At 43.1% G+C, this 16501-nt stretch overlaps 1 protein-coding gene across 1 annotated transcript in view; it reads right to left on the reverse strand.

Moving 5' to 3' along the window:
- SUCLG2 (succinate-CoA ligase GDP-forming subunit beta) overlaps nucleotides 1-16287 on the reverse strand; it is a 273815-nt gene extending 257528 nt beyond the window's left edge. Inside the window, exon 1 of the mRNA XM_032867349.1 lies at nucleotides 16096-16287. Coding sequence (XP_032723240.1) covers nucleotides 16096-16179 — 84 coding nt within the window. The 5' untranslated portion in view covers nucleotides 16180-16287. The remainder of the gene's footprint in view (nucleotides 1-16095) is intronic.
- Nucleotides 16288-16501: the final 214 nt, after the last annotated feature.

Below are 16501 nucleotides of genomic sequence, written 5' to 3' on the forward strand. Positions count from 1 at the left end.
TCAGCTCTGGCTAGTGCAGGCAAAAATTCCTGAGCTGAAGATCTTAAAAGCACACTGGCACCGGACGGAAAATTCTCCTTGATGAAATCCGAACAATTTGAAGATATTTAAGAGTCACTTCCTCCCTCAGTGATTCGCTGATATCTGACGCTGCCTCCCTGTATCACCTATAGCCTTGCCAGTGCCAATGGGATGTTCTCTGCACCCTGGGACACACTGCTTTAGTACCCAAGTTGTGTATGCACCCGGCACGTGGCATAATTCCTGGTACGTAGCCAAAGTACGGTAAGTGTTAAAACTGTTTAAGGAGCTGTTTAAGCTGAATCTCAGAGAAGCTGAGTATCTTACCTGAAGCCACACGTTGATCAGTGGGCTAGGATCGGATACAACTGAACCCTTTCTTTCCACGCCACCTGCCAGCATCTAGAACCAGATGTGATTCATTCCTAGAACTCACGAGGACTTTTCCTAGATGATTTCTTCTGTGGCAGTAAGTCTATACAAGTAAATACATTTTTACTCTCTTATCATCTCTGTTTCTCCTATTCTCCCTCAAAGTCTCTGAGAATTCCATGGAGCATTGCTGCTGACTGATTTTCATCCACTATTTGCCTATTAGCATAACCTCTTTTTATTACTTTCCTTTTTCAACTACTGCTATTACTCCTTTTTTTCTTTCACTATAACCCTCAGAATTGATTTCAGTTTTATGTTCATTATTGTTCACTTATAATCAGCTTTTGATTGCATGCTGATTATTCTTAAATTTCAACTTTATAGAACTGAAGAAAAACAGTGCTTGGTGTTATGCTTCTGATTACAAAATCAGCTGGATTAAGTTATGTAACTGTTTTTAAAAGGCCTGTACCTAAGTTTTAAAATGCAATTTTTTTGTTTAACCTTGGATGAGCTGTCTGAATAGAGAATGGTTAAGAGCAGGGTGAGACCAAAAAATAATGAGGTTTGTTTTCCACTTAAGCTGCATGAAAAATACCAGAATTGACACATCTAAGTAAAGCTCTGTGTTTATTTCAATTTCTTGCTGCAGTTCAAAATGCTTCTAGAATTCCTATTTAGGAGGTGGTATCAGAGCTTACACTCTATTCCCGGGAATATCCTTCTCTCAATTGCAACTCTTCTTGCTTTAAATTGATCTCACTTTCAGAAATGGTCAGAGCTTCTCAAACGAGCAACTGGTGAATAATGTAGTGGGAAACAAGGTTTGGTTCAAAAACAAACATATGAAGCATAAAGAAAGACAACTTGTATTCATGGTCCATGAGCTGGCTTTCCAAGGAGCTATAAAAGATGTGCATCTCTAGGAAAGCTCAGGGATGCCAAAAAGGTCCAGGTGGAAAAACTCAAGGTGAGTCACGAAACTTGCATACCACACAACACCAAAAGGCATTATATTTACTACCTCTGGCTGTCAGAACAAAGCACCACAGACAGTGGAGCTTAAAAGAAATGTTTTGTCTCAAAGTTCTGAGAACAAGGCATCATCAGGGCTGGCTCCCTCTGAGACTGTGAGGGAGAACCTGTTCCATACCTCTCCCCTCGCTTCTGGTGCTTTTTTGGCCTCCTTTGGCATTCCATGGCTCATAGACGCATCACCATGATCTCTTCATGTTCAGATAAGCGTTCTCCCTATCAGCATTTCTGAATCTCAATTTCCCCTTTTTTATAAGGACACCAGTCTTACTGGATTGGGGCCCACCACAGCAACTTCAGTTAACTTGATAATCTCTGTAAAGATTCTATCTTGAAATAAGATCCCATTCTGAGGTACAGAGGCTTAAGCCATGAAGGGAGAAATTTGTTTTTGGGAGGGACACCATCCAACCCGTGACAGGCACAACTGAACAGAACAATGTTGAGTGGCAACCCAAGGAGTTGTGTGGGGCAATAGCTGTGACAAGAGCTCTGTGTATAAAGTCTCTGAAACAGTCTGCTTTTTAAAATAGGCTTGGTGAGGGCAGTAAGAACGCCTACCTCCCAGGGTCACTGTAAGAACTCAATGAGACAATCCTGCTAAAGGGCACGACACCCGACTTGCGCAAGAGATGTGCTTGGGAAATGTCTGGAGTCTATTCCGGCATGTACTCAACTTCAGGTTATTGGAACAGACACCATCAACATCCCCTGTGTAGGTGAGTTCCAGGGGAATGCTACAGCTACATTCCAGAGAGCCCTGTGGAGCTCTCAAGAGCACCACGCGCCTCTCCCTAAACTGCCCATTTCTCAGTGGTCTCCACCGCACTGGCCTATATACGTTCCTTAAAGGCAGCAGCAACCTCATAGGCCCAAGCTTCCTACCAACCCACCATCTCCGGGGCCTAATAAGTGTGCCTATTACGCATTTAACAAATACTCACTGGAAGAATAAAAGAATATGAATATTTAGTAGAATATTAACAGTAAAGGTATTTCTTAAACATTTTAACCAGACACGGGAAACAGGAAATATACACCAGACAACATTTTTACTTTGGAGAACATTAACATAAAATATATATTCATTGTACGCTCATGCTCATAGCAGCATTATTCACAATAGCCAGAAGGTGAAAGCAACCTAAGTGTCCACGGATGAATGAATGGAGCAACAAAATGTTACATATGTTTATACATACAATTGAATATAATCCAGCCTTAAAAAGGAAGGAAATTCTGGCACTTGCTATTGCATGAATGAGATTTAAGGGCATTAGGCTAAATGGACTAAGCCAGTCACAAAGGACAAACGTGGTGTGATTTCTCTTACGTGAGGACCCTAGAGTGGTGAAATTCACAGACACAGAAAGAATGGTAGTTTGCAGGGGGCTGGTGAGGAGGGAAAGGGGGAGCTAGTGTGTAATGGGTACCAAATTCCAGTTAGGGAAGATGGAAAAGTTCTTGGAGTTGGATCGTGGCAATGGCTGCACAGCACTTACTTGAGGTGAATGCACTTAACGCCACAAAGACACACACTTCAAAATGGGTAAAATGGCAATTTTATGTTATGCATATTCTACCACAATAAAAAAGTAAATAATAAAAATTTTTAAAAATATATACACATTTGTATTTTTAGGACCTTTAGAAACTTGGTAAGCAAAAAGCAAGGTTTCAGAGACATAAAAGGCATTTGCAGGGTCAAATTTTGAATCAAAAATGCAGTTCCTTTGCTACTTCCCTTAACATCCTAAATTCAATCACAAAAACACTGCTTTCCATTCATAATTAATTTTACTTAAATTACAACAATATTGCTTATTTAGAACTTCAAAGTTCCAGTAAAGGGATTCTTTTCTGACCTATTAAAAAAGCCTTTGCAGTATGTGTGGGGAAATAGATTCACCCTGTAGCAGAGAAGAAAATATCTTCAAGAAAGAAATACTGGAACTTGTGGATTGCAGTAAACATAACATTATTGATATACTGTCAATATTAAGATAAATGAAATGTCATACTCACACATGGCCCTTTAATGGAAAAGGAAACTTAATAATTTTCTCTCATCTCTATCTGAAGCTTTAACTCTGTGTGTTTTCCCTCACATTAAAATTATATTTTATATAAAATATAGTTATAAAATCAATTTTATACCACTCATAAAAGCCTCACCATCAACCTTTACCAGACAAAAAAGAAAGCATCCATTACATTCACAATATGCCCTGCTAGTTTTGGATCGGGTACTCCAATCCTAGAAGTACCTGTGATAGCGTGATTCGTAGTAAGAAATGCGTATTTGGACTTCATCCATGGTCCTGGTGTGGAGCTCCTAAAAATCCTGATCCTAAGTGATGAGAGTGATAAAGGTGTCTTCTTGTTATGCGCACAAAGTGACTCTTGGACCCCACCTGAGGATGGGCGCTGGCTGCTAGGGGAACCAAGCAAGTGATCAGTCCCATCCCTCTTAGGGGAGGTGGGAGGGTCTGGAGACCGAGTTCAATCACCAGCGGTCAGAGATTTAATCAATCATGCTTATGTATAAGGTCTCCAGAAAAATGCCCGACCTATGGGCTTCTGAGAGCTTTGCATCTGGTGAACACATGGAGTTTGGGGGACAGTGGCGCATTCAGTGCATTGAAGCTGTTCACCTCTACTCACATACCTTGCGCTAGTCATCTCTCCCACCCGGCTGTTCTTGAGATACAGCCTGTAATACACCAGTAGTAATCTAGGAAGTAAAATGTTTCTCTAAATTCTGTAACTGCTCTAGGAAACTGATGGAACCTGAGGTGGGGGGGACCAAAGGAACCTCCAATCTATGGTTCGTCAGAAGCACAGGAGACAATCTGGACTTGAGATTGGCAGAGGGAGCCAGGAGCCAGCAGTTTTAGGACTAAGTCCTTAACATGTGGTATCTGAGGTTATCTCCGGTAAACAGTGTCAGAATGGAGATGAATTATAGGACACTCAACTGGTGTTAGACAATCACTTGGTGGTGTTAGAAAACCCATCTGAATTGGTGTCAGAATCTATATCCTAAGGCTCGGCCACCCCAAATGACCAATCATAAGACTTCTGCTTCCATTTCAAAGGAGACTACTCAACACTTAGTCATTCACCCTTTCTTCATCATTTTTCAATTAGTGAGGGTAACCAGTTTATAACTTCACTATCTCAAATTTATCTAGCTCTCCTAATTAGCCAAATAGCACATTTATTTTTTCATGCTAATTATTAAAATGTTAACAACTGAAAAATTCATTCTTCTTTTCCCAGTATTGTTAGTTTTCAGGTTTAATGATACATCGCTTTAAAAAAGAGCTGTGAATTGGGGCGCCTGGATGGCTCAGTGGGTTAGGCCGCTGCCTTAGGCTCAGGTCATGATCTCAGAGTCCTGGGATCAAGCCCCGCATCGGGCTCTCTGCTCAGCAGGGAGTCTGCTTCCTCCTCTCTCTCTGCCGGCTTGTGATCTCTCTCTGTCAAATAAATAAATAAAATCTTTAAAAAAAAAAAAAAGAGTTGTGAATCATAACAAAGAAACACTCCTCATTAATAGTTTATCTCCTTAATCAAAAATAATTAATAACTTTCAGCTTTCTTTATATTACTTATTTAAGGCCTACGTAAGCCCTAAGGCTGGAACGAGAGTGCATATTGAATGTGGTTTTCCTCCCCTTTTCAAAGGTAAGATAACCCAAATAAGTCCTTCAAAGTCCAGGCAGTTTTAACTACAGCATCTTGATAGCAATTAGGAGAGCAGAATCAGAAGATGACGGCAATAAGCAAAAGATACCAGAGTTTCATTATACAAATGTGAAGAGATCCCCATTGATCTGGCAAAAAGTAGTATTTTCTGATAAAGCTAAAAATCTCGCAATCGGTGGTGAGGTCAAGAAAGTCCTTTTCCCAAGAGGTTTCATTTTATTCCTCTATTCCTGAGCACACACAAGGCACCACAAGGAGCCTCTCTCTCCTTTCGTATCATTGCCTACCTTGACTCTTCTGATTCTCTACTCTGGGCTTCCACTGCTCATCTTCCTTGCAAACTTGAGGCACTACGGGATTTAGAGGAATGGTAGGTAAAGATCTATGAAAATAAAGCCTTTCTGATTCTAGTTTGCAATAATAATCCCAAAACCAATCACTAATATTTATTGATAATTTAAGGCACAGTGCCAAGATGGTGTGCATGAGTTCAGTTAATGCTCAGTGCAACTGTAGGAGGTGAGTACAGTAACTCTCCCCATTTTGCAGTTGAGGAAACTCAGGCACAGGGTAATTTCATCAAATTTAACAACTAACAATTTTTGTACCACTTTTATGTACCACTGGGAAAAACGTGCAAATCAATCTATGACACAAGTATAAAATATATTTGGAATTCAGAGATGTTGAAATGTGAGTGAAGAAACGTGTGTCTTACAAATAAAATATGTAAATAATTTTCACAAGACCATGGGTCTGAATGAAATGAACCCTGCCCCCTGAGTCCCAGCTGACTGCACCAGGGACTGATATGGGAACAAGTAGCCTGTGCAGGTGGCTTAAAGGAAGCCCTGCCCAGTAAGAAGCTCGTTCTTTGGGAAGCATAAAGTAGAGGTAAACCAAGATAAGTTGAGTACTTCAACTCAGAATATTGTTTCAAGCACAGCTAAGGAAGTGTTCTGGGCCTGTATGAAGCCCGCTGTCTATATATATCTTAGAAATTGTTTGGCTATTCTGTTTGGCTATTTGGATATATGAGTTGACTTCTCATGATACCCCACTTTCCCATTTAATAGTTTCTTCCTGAAAAATACTTTTCATTTTAATCATAAGAAAACAGTCTAAAACAAGTCCCACTGCCATCACCTTCAAGTATGGTAAAGTAGTCCAACACAGATCAAAAAGGTGAATAGTAAGAAAATCTTCAGAAAGTTGGAAATGTGAAAAAGGGAAAAAAGCAACCATGAACATGTGATCTTAGAGAAAACAAGACGGGTTAGCAGCAATTCATGAAGGATGGAAAATATCGTGATGCTCTAAATAGAGATCAGGCCTCCTCATCGGCACTGCACCCTGAGCTCTGCTACTTGGGGCAGCCAGGGTGCTGTTCCTAAGACCTTCCCACCTCAGCCACGTGCTGTAGGATGGAGGAAGACACCGTATACAAAATAGTCATTCTTTCAGCTGGCCAGTGATCTAAACCTGAATAGAAAAGGATGAGCTAGACAAATGAGATTTTCTTATTAGATATATAACATCCTGGGAGACAGAAGCTGGGTGATGTTTGGGAGATACGGGGCTATAGTAGGCATGGGAATGAACAATCAAAATCATGTACAGGTACCCCAATGTTTATAGCAGCAGTGTTCACAATAGCCCAAATATGGAAAGAGCCCAGATGTCCATAGACAGATGAATGGATAAAGATGTGGGGTGTGTGTGTGTGTGTGTATGTGTGTGTGTGTAATGGAATATTATTCAGCCACAAAAAATGAAATCTTACCATTTGCAACAACATGGATGGAACTTAAGGTTATTATGCTAGGCAAAATAAGTCAACCAGAGAAAGGCAATTATCACATGATCTCTCTCATGGGGAATTTAAGAAACAAAACAGAGGATCATAGGGGTAGGGAGGGAAAAATAAAATTACACAAATTCAGAGAGGGAGACAAACCATAAGAGGCTCTTAACTATAGGAAACAAATGGAGGTTTACTGGAGGGGAGATGGGTGTGAGTGTGGGGATGCGGTAACTGGGTGATGAGCATTAAGGAGGACACATGATGTAATGAACACTGGCTGTTACTTGCAAGTGATGAATCACTGAAGTCTACCTCTGAAACTAATAATATATATTAATTAACTGAATTTAAATAAAATTCTAAAGAAACACGTGCAGGTAGAAGTTATAAAGAGATGTAACCACGATGAGTGGAAAAGGCACAGAAGAGCCAACACCAAGGAAGACTGGTCTTGAGTTCTAGTCCATTTCCCTTTCAATAAACCTTTTATTTTCCCGGAGATACGTCCAAGCCAGTCTCTTTAACTAAAGCAGACTCAAGATGCAACAGAACCGCCCACACAAGCCAGAGAGCTTAGAAGGAAATAACTAAGCCACGCTGCACCATTTCAACAAGACCATGATGTCATTAACATCAGAAAAGGCCTGGGGCTTGGGACTGGGGAAAGTGTGTCACTCTCACTACACTCAGTCTTAGAAACATGTGCTTGGTAAGGGAGGCAGATTTAGGGACTTTTGAGTTCTCTTCTTTTATTTACATGTTCCTTTCCCAGGGCCATAACAGAGTTCAGAGAACACTTGGGCACAGGGACAAAGTACATGGTTCTAGGAGCAAAGATAAGCAAGATATTTTTTAACTAGACTGGTTCCGCACACCCTCTCCACTCAGGGATGGTAAACAGCCTTTATCACCATTGTGCTTTCAGCACAGGATAAAGAAAAGCCAGCAATGGGGACCCAGCATAGAAACGGTGGCCCCTGTCCAGTCTACTGCCTTAATAATGTCCATCTTTCTCTTCTAACCCCATTATCAACATTCAGTCCAATTCAGTTAGAGTTTTCCAGAGACAGTCTTGGTTTCTGTTATACCTGCTGCCCTAGTATAGTTACTCACAGTGCTCACATTCACTCTCAAGGTATCCCAATTTGGCAATAAACTATAAATTATGTAGTCACCCTAATTTTGGTTCAAGCCCCTGTCTTCTCCCATTTTATGTATCACAGGAGGAAAAAAAAAAAAAAAGAAAGAAAGAAACCTGTCAATCACAAGTGTGCAAAAAAAAAATCTAGTTTTCAGAGATACTGAAATGAGAAAAAGCTAATCTTATAATAAAATATGTAATCACGGGGGCACTTGGATGGTGCAGTAAGTTAAGCATCCAGCTCCTGCTTTGGGCTCAGGTCATGATCTCAGGGTTGTGGGATCAAGAGACATGTCAGGTCCCACACTCAGTTCAGAACCTGCCTGAGATTCTCTCTCTCTCCCCCTCCCTCTGCCCCTCCCCGTTTGCACACGCACACACACTCTCTTTCTCTCTAAAATAAATAAATAAAATCTTTTAAAAAAATTATTATTGCTACAGATCACAAAAATTATCAGTGTTAAAGGCAAGACTTAGACCGAGGCAGTCTGATCCCAGTCCTGATTTAGCCAATCTCCTGACATAATCATTACTGCCACTGAATCAGTTCAACAGTCACCCAAATAATCACCTTGCTTGGATTCCTCTAACCCTCTTCGTCCTCTATGCAGAAAGGGTGTGCTAATGCATAAAACTGCCCCGTCACCTCACTATCTAACTCTTCGGTGACTCCCAACTGCCCTCAAGAATAAACCTCAACTCCACTACCAGATCCACCAGGACCAGCAGAATGGTGCCTGCCCCTCCTGATGTCCCCAGCCTCATCTCCAACTGCTCCCCCACCTCAAAATCCACAAGACAGCTCAAAATCCCTCCTGAAATTCCTCAGTGCCCACGAGTCAAAACTCTGGGACTCAGACAGTCCCAAATGGAAACGGATCAAGCACAAGAAGTGCAGAGTGATGGGAAAAGACATTCCAGACCCACATCCCACCCCCACTCAGGTCCCGCACTTACAGAGACCCACTCCTAACGCTTTGCCAGGTCTCCAGGAACAATTGATATATTACATCAAATCACTCCAATTTTAAAATAAAAACAAATTTCAGAGTTAAACATGAGGAATGTAGGCCTTCATGACTGGTGCTGTAGTTGTTTTAACCATTTCTAGAAAGAGGTAAAAGCTGGCCATGATATCAGCACCCTGATCAAAGTCTGAACTCAGAACACCAGTTCATCCTCCATTAGCATTCCCCAAAGCCCACCTACAAAGGCAATGCCATTTCACAGCTTCTCCAGCATTCCTGAAACCCTCCGGGCAGTGCTTTGTTGGGCAGACAGTGAAGCATGCATCTGTCTGCCCTTTGGTACATGTTTTGACTATGTTCTATTCTTTAAGTGGCCTCCCACCCCAAATTTTTGATGCATATGAGGTCTAGAAGCCATTACTACTAAGTCAACACCAACATGTGCAAACACTTCTAGAACGAGCCACATCCAGGGGGTGCAACTGAGCTCCCCATGTGACCTTCCCCATTGCTACCTTGGGCCTCTACAGAACTTCACTTCATGCCATCTGTGCAATAATAAACAGCTGGAGCCCAGGAGGCTGGCCTTGGATTCTCTGAGCCTCAAGTTCCCCAGATGCAAAGGGAAAAAAAATCACCTCTGTCTCATATGGTTGTTGCAAGGATTAAATGAAATAAAACATATGGAAACACCAAGTTGGTGCCTAACCCTGAGATGGCAGCAAACAATACATGTTTATCAGATCTGAGAAAGGAAAATGTTTCTAGCTTAATAAAGCCTAAGAAAAATGAAAGTAAATTTAACTTCAAATTCATTGTAAGAAAATTAATCATTGTGAGCCAACTATATCATTATAATGTCAAATGTACTCTTTGTAACCATCTATACAAATTATTCCTTTTCAGAGAACAATAAATAGAGGTTCAGCCAGGTTCAATAACTTGCAAAGCAAGAACCTGGCAGACCCAGGATTTCAACTTAGTTCTATCTGAATGCCGAATTCATACCCTTTCCTCCTCTGTTAGTCTGTTTCCCAGACTCTAAAGCAGGGGAGGACAGAGTCAGGTAAGAGCCTGGAGAGGACAACCGTGCAGCACTGATTAGTACACCTGAGTCAGCATGAGTCCAAAGAACCAAAGGTGCCTGCCGCTCAGGGCAAAGAGATGAGGAAACGTAAGCCATCAGTGCAACCAGCCGGTTCAGCCCCAAGAGGACCCTTTAGTACAGCTTACTGTTTCAACAGCCTAAGTGGCTTGTCAGCATGAGGCAGGTGACTCCCGGGCACTGTGATTTTAAGCAGATGACTCTGTGACCCGTGGACGCCCGTTCCCTTACATGTATCATGAAGACAGTACAACCTTCTCTGCAGTAATGTTGCAAGGCTTAAAGAAATAATGCGGCGCCATCACTCCGCACGGGTCTCAGGCACATATGGAATGAACAGTCCTATTATGAAAGCCCTCTCATAAGCAGACTTTCTACATCCCCTTCCTTCCTCTCGTGACTCAATTACCAGCATCATCGCTCCACTTCTGTTACTTGCCTCTGGCTATTCTCTGAGTACCCCACCCACTCACTGCGACCATAAAATCTTATTGAATACTTAGTCAAGCCAGCCAGGGAAACTGTGGTGTGTAAGAAAATCTCTGGCCTCACAGAGCTTACAAGCTTTACTTGGAGGAGAGCGAGGAAGACTGACCATAAATAAATACACACACACACACACACACACACACACAGAGTAAACTGCCAGGTAAAGTGTTATAAACTACTAAGTAAAGCAAGAAAGGGGCAGAGAATAATCCCCAGCATGAGGGAGAATCAGATAAAATAATGAGAGAAAGCCTGGTCTGAAGATTAAACACTGAGTTGGAAAGGCGAGTGGAAGAAGGGAACACCACCTGAGATCAGAGTGAATGGCGTGTCAGAATGAGGGCACAGCAGGTGCCCCGATGCAGGAAGAAGTAGTGCCTTAGAAGACCAGCAACACAGCTTTATTGCAGCTACACCGCCTGGTATAATTACTGGCTTACATGCCAATTTTGCCACCAAACTCTAAGCCCCTGAGGGCAGGCCCCTGCATCTCCTTTCTGCATTCACTCAGTCACACAGTGTTCATCAATGAGGTGCACCTATATGTCCAGCAGTCTCTTAAGCACTGAATTTACAGGGAAGAACTAAATCAATATAGTTTCCAACCTCAGGGAGCTTACACTAAAGAGCACTGGGCACAGACTAAGTACTCAGAAAATGAACTAAATGGCAAGTTTTTTGGTTATGGAGTTCTATGCACGCTGAGTTCTAGGCTTTCTACAGCCTATCCTCTTTCCTCATTTGCCTAAAAGATGACCATCAGCCCTCCCCTTCCGTTTCTCACCTGCCTCTCCCTTCTCGGTACCCGACTGGGGGCAATGAGTCCTCTGATCTCCCCACCTTCTCTCTGCCCTCTGTCTTTGCATGCAGCCCCCTCCACCGGGAATGCCCTCCCCACCTCCATCTTCTTCACCAGACTAACTTGAGTATTATTTCCCAAAATTTCATTAGTATATTGATTTTACCATTTGCTCAAATGTGTACAAGTGTCCCAAGTTCTCCAGGCAAAACCTTTCCGTCAAGTAACAGAAAGCGATAAATCAAGTGACAATTCCACACTGAGTAGTAAAGAGAATTGAAGCCTAAATGATCTGAGGCTACTTACATAATCTCTCTTCCTCCCCAAGATCTGAGATATTATCTCAGGGACTTTCTGGGCATTGTGCCTACAGAACTGGGCTAGGATACGGGGGCAGCAAAATTCTCACTACTCAGGGTGTGTGCACTCCATCACTGGCCAGTAAAAGGTAAGTTTCATTTACAGTAAACAAAACCAATTTGGGACACTCAAAGGTCTTCCCCACACAGAAGGTCAATAGTTTAGCTTCTAAATTATCTAAGATAGATTTCCTTTTCTAACAGCAGAAATTGCAGCTGTACTTCATCTTTAAAAAAAAAATTCTTTGAGGCAAGAAGGCACATATAGGTGAGTCACAACTTCCAACGCAGCCTCCACAGCCTCATTTGGCTGATAAGGACTTGCCAGAACCTTTAGGCCTTCACTTCTAAAAGCCACACATCCATCTTCTCCTCCTACTTCCTGAAAGAGGAGAAAATTGAACTGGAGCCATCCATTTTGAAGTATAAAAGAGCAGGAGCGCACGTCCAAGCAGACGCGACCAACATTATGCGCTCCTCTCTCAGTTCCCGGACAGCAGCTCTGGGCTTCACGGAGAACCACACGATGATTCTACACGTGCGGACCTGATAGCAGTGTTTCCCACAGTGTCTGTGCTCCTCTCATAACAGAGCAGCTCTGTGAACTTCACCCTGCCATTATGAGAGGGAAAATGTACAAAAGAGGCAACAATACCAGGTTTAGAATTATAATTAGCTATTTAAACTCTGTGCCCTCGACCAAGATTTCCCCTAAGACATGACCGACGCAATGGGATCTGTGTCAGTCCCTGTGTCCACTGTGGCTGTGCCTTGCTGTATCACACTGCCATGTAACTCAAAACCCTGTTCTCCTAGCTGGCTGGTTTGGACATGGCAACATGTCCTTTATCTGTGAAAAGAGCCCTAACAGGGGTTAGATCTTGACTGGGGTGCTGAGTTCACAGAACATTCTCTCTAAAAGTTTCAAAGCCAGCCTAGGTCTATAATATGAAGTACACAGTACAGTGATTAAATGCCTTGTTTTCAGCATCCAGACCAACTATTTTTTACAAGCCAAATAATTTGGGCAAGTCACTTAACCACTCTAGGCTCTTTCAAGTTCCTTATCAGACACTGCAATTCCCCACCTGATCTGTCCCCTAGCTACCTCAGATGCCTATTAGGACCACCATGTTCCCCTCTTTAACTACTTGAACATGCTGAGCTCACACCCACCTCAAGGTCTTTGCACTTGCTGTCTTCTCTGCCCTATACACTCTTCCCCTGAGTTTCACCTGGCTGGCTAATTTTCATTACTAAATTCTCAGCTCAAATGTCAAAAGTCACCTCCAGGATCTCATAAACATAATGTTAAGAATGTGAGTCCAAATTGTGCAATTCCATTTACAGAACATACAAAAAGGAACAAGACAGTGGAATGGTGGTGTAAGTCTGGACACTGGTTACCCTTTCCAGGGTGGAGGTAGCAACAAGTAGGAGCATGAGGGGGCCCTCTGGGTTACTACTAAATGAAGAGCTTTTTTTTTTATCTGGTTCAGGTGACCTGGGCATGTTCAATTTGTGAGAACCCATCAAGCTGTTCACTTATAATATGTACATTTTTAATACATGCATTATACTGCAATAAAAAAAATTAGGCCAAAACAAAACTAAAAACCCCACTTTGTCAAACTGAGTTTCCCCTGACCATCTAATCAACACTCATCTTCTTGGCTAAGCTTGTCATTCTCCATCCTATGATCCTGTTTAATTCTCTTCTTTGCTTTTGTCCCTGGCTAGAAATCATCTTACTGTTTGTGTATGAAAAGTCAAACCCTTCCCCACCCCTATGAAAATCAAGTATGATGTGGTCATGTACTCTGCCTGCTTTATTCACTAACCCTAAATATCAGCACCTAGAAGAATCCTGTTCACCGTATAGACTGAATAAAAAATATATGTAAAATAAGTGGCTAAAGGGACCCTCTAAAAATATAACATCAGTCATAAGTCAAAACACTGAAGCCAAGAGCAGAGGAAACAAAATATGTCAATGACATTAAGCCTTGGGAATAAGTGTCAAATGTTAAACTTAACTATGGGAGGTGGTAGGTAAAGTATCATTCTAGGGGTACCTTTCTGAGTGGTTAAAGTTACTTCTCTAAAGCAGAAACAGGACCTTTTACCTCTGTACACACAACAGCTTGGCCCAAGGTCCAGTACAAAGTAGGTCTGAGTCAAGAATGGCAACAGATTTCTAGACACTTAGGATTTTTAGGTTTTGTGGGGAAAAGAATGGGGGTCATGTGCATTATAATGTTTGCACAGTCAAGGGAATAGGTAGGCACAACATCAAAGGAGACTCAGATGGAGTAGATACTAAGAACTATCCAAGAATTTGAAGAGTTCCTTACAAGTCATGAGCAATGCTCAGCTATTATTGTCAATTCTAAGATGTTTAAATAGAAATAATGAATGTGTGTCAGTAGTCCTAGGACTTGGATGTGATATAGTTCCTATTTGGCATGCAGACTAACCTAAATACTGACATAATGCACTTTCATGAGGAAGCCTATACTCACCAAGCAACAGCCTGGTGTTATAGGAACTTAAACTACTCTGCCACAAACTAAAACCTTGAACAAGTCATTAAACTTCTTTAGGCCTCGATTTTTTCCACCAGTGAAATGAGCTGTTCGGACTATATGCTTGCTAATGTCCAGCTTGCAAGATAGTGTCTTGGACACTATCTACTGTTCCCAACTTAAAAAAAATCCTCATCTTTGAAACCTTGTATTTACGGGATAACACGTAGGCCACAAGGAATGTAAATCAAGGCTACTGGATGGGGTGAGGTAATGGATCCTTTCACCTATTCTTCTTAGTGAACCAAAGCTATCCATCCCCAACCAGATTCCCTAGAGTGCTGTATTCAGGCTTTCATTTCTTGGTTAGGCAAGGAAGCCCAATCACATGTCAGCTGAACACTTCAGTTTCTCTGCACAATTACTTGCTTTGCTCGAGTTTTCACTGCCCTGGGCCCCATGTTTCTCATCAATTCAAGCCTACACTCATAGTTAGCGCCACAGTTCTTGTTTTTTTGTAACACTTAAATAATGAATAGGACTTGATCACCTGGAGGTATTCTCCTTACTCTATTACAATAGTTATTAGTGATTTTAATTAGACAAACCTGCCATTCCTTTTGCTATCCCACCATACTGTCAAGTGCCTATTAAGGATATTACAGTAATACGTATTAGCACCTTTTAAATTTACATTAACAAAAACAGAGAAATGAGAAGTCAGGAAATGAAAAGAGAAGGCTGGGGAAAAAAAAAAAACCTTGCATGTGTTATAATTAGCCAAAGCTTAGAGTAACTCAAAAAATCATTAGTAGCTATCTTTTCATTTTTTTCTAAAAACTATACTATGCATATCCTGGTTAAATTTGCATGAGTGATAATTTGCCTCTCATACATTAAAAATGGAAAAATGAACAAGGACATTGCTCTCTGTGGCTGGGCCCCACACTGCCCTTTCGTTCAAAGGGGAAAGAGGTTATTTACGGAGAATCAAAAATTGAGCAGTTGAGTGATTTCTCCAAGAGTCATCACCAACTCAAAACTCCCCAAAGGGCTTCTGAATACTTCGACTCTCACCGTTCTGGAGAAGGTAAAATCCACTGGAAGGCAAGCTCGAACAGCTAGCTATTCAGCATCCAGCCGGGCTCCCCTAGGTTTCCATTCTCCATAAAGGAGAAGAAAGTGGACAGGGCCAATACCATGTCATGCTTGTGACGGGGCGGACTGCTCCTTGAAAGGAGGGAGCGCATTTCCCACTTTTCTCCTTGACCCCCGCATTTCACCAACTCAAGCGTCCTGAAGTCTGCCAAAGCAGTCGCCCTGTACAAAGTTCTCAGGGAGGTGAGTAACTAATACCAACCAGGCTGGGTTAGTTTCTAGGAATATTCATCACGTGGCCTAACAAACGCGCTCAAGGGTCAAGACGTTCCCAAAGCTCAACTGACAAAGCAGATAATAAAACCTCAGGACTCCAAAACCCGGCCCAAGGAACTTCTTGACTGGCCACTGGGCGCCAGGTGCCGTGCCGGCGCTCTCCACGTGAGCCCGGGAAACCGACGACAGCCCTGGTGAGGACTAAGTGTCGCCCCCCTGGACCACGGAGCCACACCCGAGGGGGGACTAGGGAGTCCCCCGTGCGCCCGGGCGCCGCTCCGCGCGTCGCTTCCAGGGGTGCAGCGCCCGCACCGCCGCGCCCTCGCCGCCAGGAGGGAAGAGGCGGCGGCGAGGAGGGCGGCGGGGCTCCTGCCACCCGGCGCGCTCACCTGAGACCTGGCCGCCAGCAGCGGGGTCCGAAGCATCAGGTCTCGCAGAAGTTTCCGGGCCTGCGCTGCTGCGGGGGACGCCATCTTAAACAGGAAACCCGGCGCGGGGGAGCCCAGTGCGCGCGGGCAGCGGAGGTCGGAGAGGGAGGAGGCGCGAGGGAGGAGAGGGGCGGGCCCGACCGGCCCCCACCGGGCCCCCCGGGGTCCCCCCCCCCCTGCGCCCCAGCGCCCGTCCCCCTGCGCCCGGCCCCGCCCCTCTTTGTGGGCAGAGAGAAAGGCGAAGTGGTTTCCCTGGCTCTGCATTTTTCTTGGGGCTTTGGGATTTCCTAGGGATCGAAAGACTTGATTAAAAGCACGTTAGGGGTGCTCCTTCCCTGTGGCAGGCACCGCAGAGTAGGCGGTGAAG

This window comes from Lontra canadensis, unplaced genomic scaffold (assembly GCF_010015895.1).
Source record: "Lontra canadensis isolate GAN:19392208 unplaced genomic scaffold, GSC_riverotter_1.0 scaffold34, whole genome shotgun sequence".
Lineage (NCBI taxonomy): Eukaryota > Metazoa > Chordata > Mammalia > Carnivora > Mustelidae > Lontra > Lontra canadensis.